Below are 3499 nucleotides of genomic sequence, written 5' to 3' on the forward strand. Positions count from 1 at the left end.
AAGGGAGACAGGACATGCCAAGGTATGCTCTAGTGCACTAAGGACCACACCAGGCTCAGCTGCAAACATGCTTGTGGGTAAGGACGGTCAGCTGGAAAAAGCACTGACCTAGTCCTCTAAAGTTCATTGCATCAACTCATCAGCTGGGTCAAGAATAGGAAAAGGCCCCCTCCATCCCTGGCCAGGCTGCCCCTGCAACCAAGACTTTGAGAAAGTTTATATCAAACAAAGATTTTTTTTAATGGGCTGGGGTCTAAGGGTTAATGAGGTACACACTATTCCCCGTGAGATTAATACAGACCAGCAGCTGTTCAAAAGATCAAGCAGCCAAGACCTGGGTCTTCACAAGACAATTTTTTTTCTGCTTCCTGAGCAGGCACTGCCTGGTGTCCTGGAAAAGGGATGAGGTTAGGGAAGTGAGAAGCAACACAGCACCGAACAGTTCCATAGGCACCACAGTTCCCAGCACGACTCAGTGGAGAAAAGTAGGCTAGCTACTCCCCCAAAGAACGGAGGAGGAGCCCACAGGGAAGAGTTAAATAAATGGAAGGTCCATGTCTCCTCATCTCCAGCATCAAAAGTGTGGGGTCACCACTGATGGCCAGGCAGATGCAGGGGAGATGGTCCAGCTAACACAGGTGGTCTCAGGCTGTGCTTCCCATGCTGAGAAATTGCTGAGGCAAAGCATTAGTGTTGTGTGTCCTGCCAGTGAGATCTCATAGGCTTTCACACTGGTGGGGGAACGAAGCCTACTGCTGGTGATACAATTCACCAGAGAACAGCATCTTGCACACCTGAGTAGGGGAGATCTCACATTCCTTGCAAATGATGTTCTGACAAGCACAGGGGGAATGGGGTGGTCTGGCACAGGGGAATCTGGCAGCACCAGCCGCTCCTCTGGGCAATGACTGCTCAAGGCAGAGATGGCTGTCCTTCTGCACTTCATGCTTGAAATTTCTCAGTGTACATGCTCTATGGTCCTGTAGGCTTCTTAAGCAGTACCGAGAGGCCAAAATATGCATGTCATGGATTATGCACAGGGGAAGCCAGACTTAGCCAGCCACTCAATCTCTGCAGCACAGAAAGGGTAGAAACCACTGCAAAGAAATGTACAGGAAAAGAGATTTGCATCAACCAAAAGAGCCTCCAGGCAGGATACTGTGTGTGAGGCATCATCACTAGAAAGAAAACGCCCAGATTAAAATACTCCTTCTGGCTTTAGCTCTTTTAGGAAGAAAAATAAATAAGGAAGCAGGAAACAAAGAGAAACAGTTGGGCAAGGCGGTGTGGTGGTGAGGCCCATGGCGAAGGCTCTGTGCCAGGGAAGGCACCGAGGTACGCACCTCCTGTCCACCTCTGCAGCCCCACAGTGCCAGGGCAGGCTCTGCTGCACGGCTGATGTTCCTGTGAAATGCTCTTCTGGCTTCCCTGTGAGTGGTGAAGATGGCCCTCATGAGTCAGAGCCCAGCCACAGCAGACCAGCAGCCGACAAACTGCCATGTCCCCATGCCCGCAGCAATGTCCCAGCTGAGCCCTGGCCTGGAGCTTTCCTTGGCTGCTAACTTCTCCTGCCACTTGCAGAGCCTTGCCTCCCCGGCCCCTGCTTAGCCTGCACTGAAACACCAGCACATGCCTTAACGCGTGTAGCAGGTACAGGGAGAGCCCTCACGCTGCCCAAACACCGACCCTCTGCCCTGCAGCGCGCTGACATGCCAGTGCTCGCAGCACGAGTGCGTGGCAGAATTACCTACCCAAGCCAGACCTACGGACAGAAACTGTTGCATCCCCCAGTCCCCATTTTATCTATCTTACCTAATCTTAGAGGTGATCCAAAAACTCTACCACAATCTAGTTGCTCTTCCCTTCAGGACCTTTTGTAAGAAGCTCTGGAGCTTCCCTTGCCCTGGCTGTGCAGCCTGGGTCCACGGCTCAGTGGACAGCCCTGCAGAACGCGGCTTCTCAGCAGGCTGCTCCCCTCCCAGCCTCCCCTCACCTGAGGAGCACCGGCAACAGCCACCCAGGCCAATGCTATGAGATGGTGGGACAGGGGAACCCCCTCCCCACACTGCAGTTATGCCAAGGTTGGATGTGGGACTGGGGCCAGGTGAGAAAATGCTCTGGGATGTCCTGGTAAAAAGCTGACATAACAGAGGCCGGGCTCTGGGAGAGGAAGGTCCACAAGGCACAAGCCACGTCTGGCTTTGTTTCCAATCCCTGGGCCTCAGCATTGATGATGCTCCGAGGTTAAGAACAAGGCATTCCACACAGCACCAGAACTGGGATCTTGCCACTGGTCCACCTGCCAGCCCCATCCGGCACACCTGAGGGACAGGAGCACCCCACGGGATGCCCCCGCTGAAGTGGACTTCGGGGGGTTTGGCAGAAGACACCCCCCACCTCAAGCCATGTGGTGCCTGTGGCAGCACAGCAAGAGCCCACACCCGGTGAAGCTGTAGAAAACGAAACTGTCCCATTTAATGACCCCTCGCCCCCAGAACACACGCGAGCGCACTGCCGACACACGGCAAAGCAAAGTGCATGGTGAGCGGGACTCTGCCCCAGCCCTGGAGGAGGCAGGGGAGCGCAGGGTGCCCGGCATGGTGCGGGGACCAGCCGGGTGCCCAGCCAGCAGCAAGGACGGCGAGAGCCCCAGGCTCAGTCCAGTTGGCACCAGTGTCAGGTCCAGTTTGCAGGGAGGTACAGCTCTCATTCAGCTTCCACTTGGTGCAGGGAGGGCAGGGGGCAAGTCAAGCGTACCAGGATGGAGGAGATGGGTATGGGGGGCCCAGGCACAGGTCCTGGAGAACGACGCCATGGCAGGTTTTGAGCCTCCCCACCCAAACTGTGGTTTAACCAAAGCAGGGAAAGGGAATAGAGAAGGAGCTGGAGGCTGAGCAGCCTGAGCAAGGGCCCCCAGGTCTATCTAGCTATTCCCATTTGCAAGACATCTGGTGGCAGAAGGGGTTGCCAAGCACCCCACAATGGGAGTGAGCCTTGGCAACAGACGTTTACCAGCAGCTCCACGTCCCAGACAGTCTCTCCCAGGCGTGGTTCTGGCACCCCCGTGCCGGGAATGGGGTCTGAGGGAGCAGGGCCTCCCCTCATTATCTGATGGAAGCATCACTGGGAGGGTCGCGGTCAGACTCCTCGCTCTCCTCGTTCGGGGCCGACTCACTGTTGGAGGCTGGGGTGAAGGCAGGAGACTTTCTGAGGAGAAGAGTAAAGGGCAGCAGTCACAGCACCATCGAGGAGGAGGGAAAGGTCCCAGTTCAGTGTGGGCAGGGGGCACCAGAGCAAGGACGAGAGAAGCTGAAGTGCTCCTCCTGCTCTCCTGGGACATGCGTGGGTCCAAGGGAATCCCTGGGTGCTGGACAGGGTGTCCCAGAGGATGAAGCAAGGCCGGGGGAGATGCCCAAGGAGCCTGCCCAGGACCATGCTAAGGCACGTGAGGCTAGGGCTCAGAATGAAAGCCCACCACGGAGGTCCCCAGCCTGGAGCC

General features: G+C 56.2%; 1 protein-coding gene across 1 annotated transcript in view; it reads right to left on the reverse strand.

The window, feature by feature from the left end:
• Positions 1-2765: 2765 nt before the first annotated feature.
• The window catches only part of IFFO1 (intermediate filament family orphan 1), a gene marked incomplete at its 5' end in the record, with an annotated part of 9816 nt that continues 9082 nt past the window's right edge, over positions 2766-3499 (reverse strand). The window contains one exon of the mRNA XM_010072537.1: positions 2766-3207. Within this exon, the coding sequence (XP_010070839.1) occupies positions 3105-3207 (103 nt within the window). The remainder of the gene's footprint in view (positions 3208-3499) is intronic.

The sequence above is a fragment of the Pterocles gutturalis genome, unplaced genomic scaffold (genome assembly GCF_000699245.1).
Source record: "Pterocles gutturalis isolate BGI_N339 unplaced genomic scaffold, ASM69924v1 scaffold18631, whole genome shotgun sequence".
Lineage (NCBI taxonomy): Eukaryota > Metazoa > Chordata > Aves > Pterocliformes > Pteroclidae > Pterocles > Pterocles gutturalis.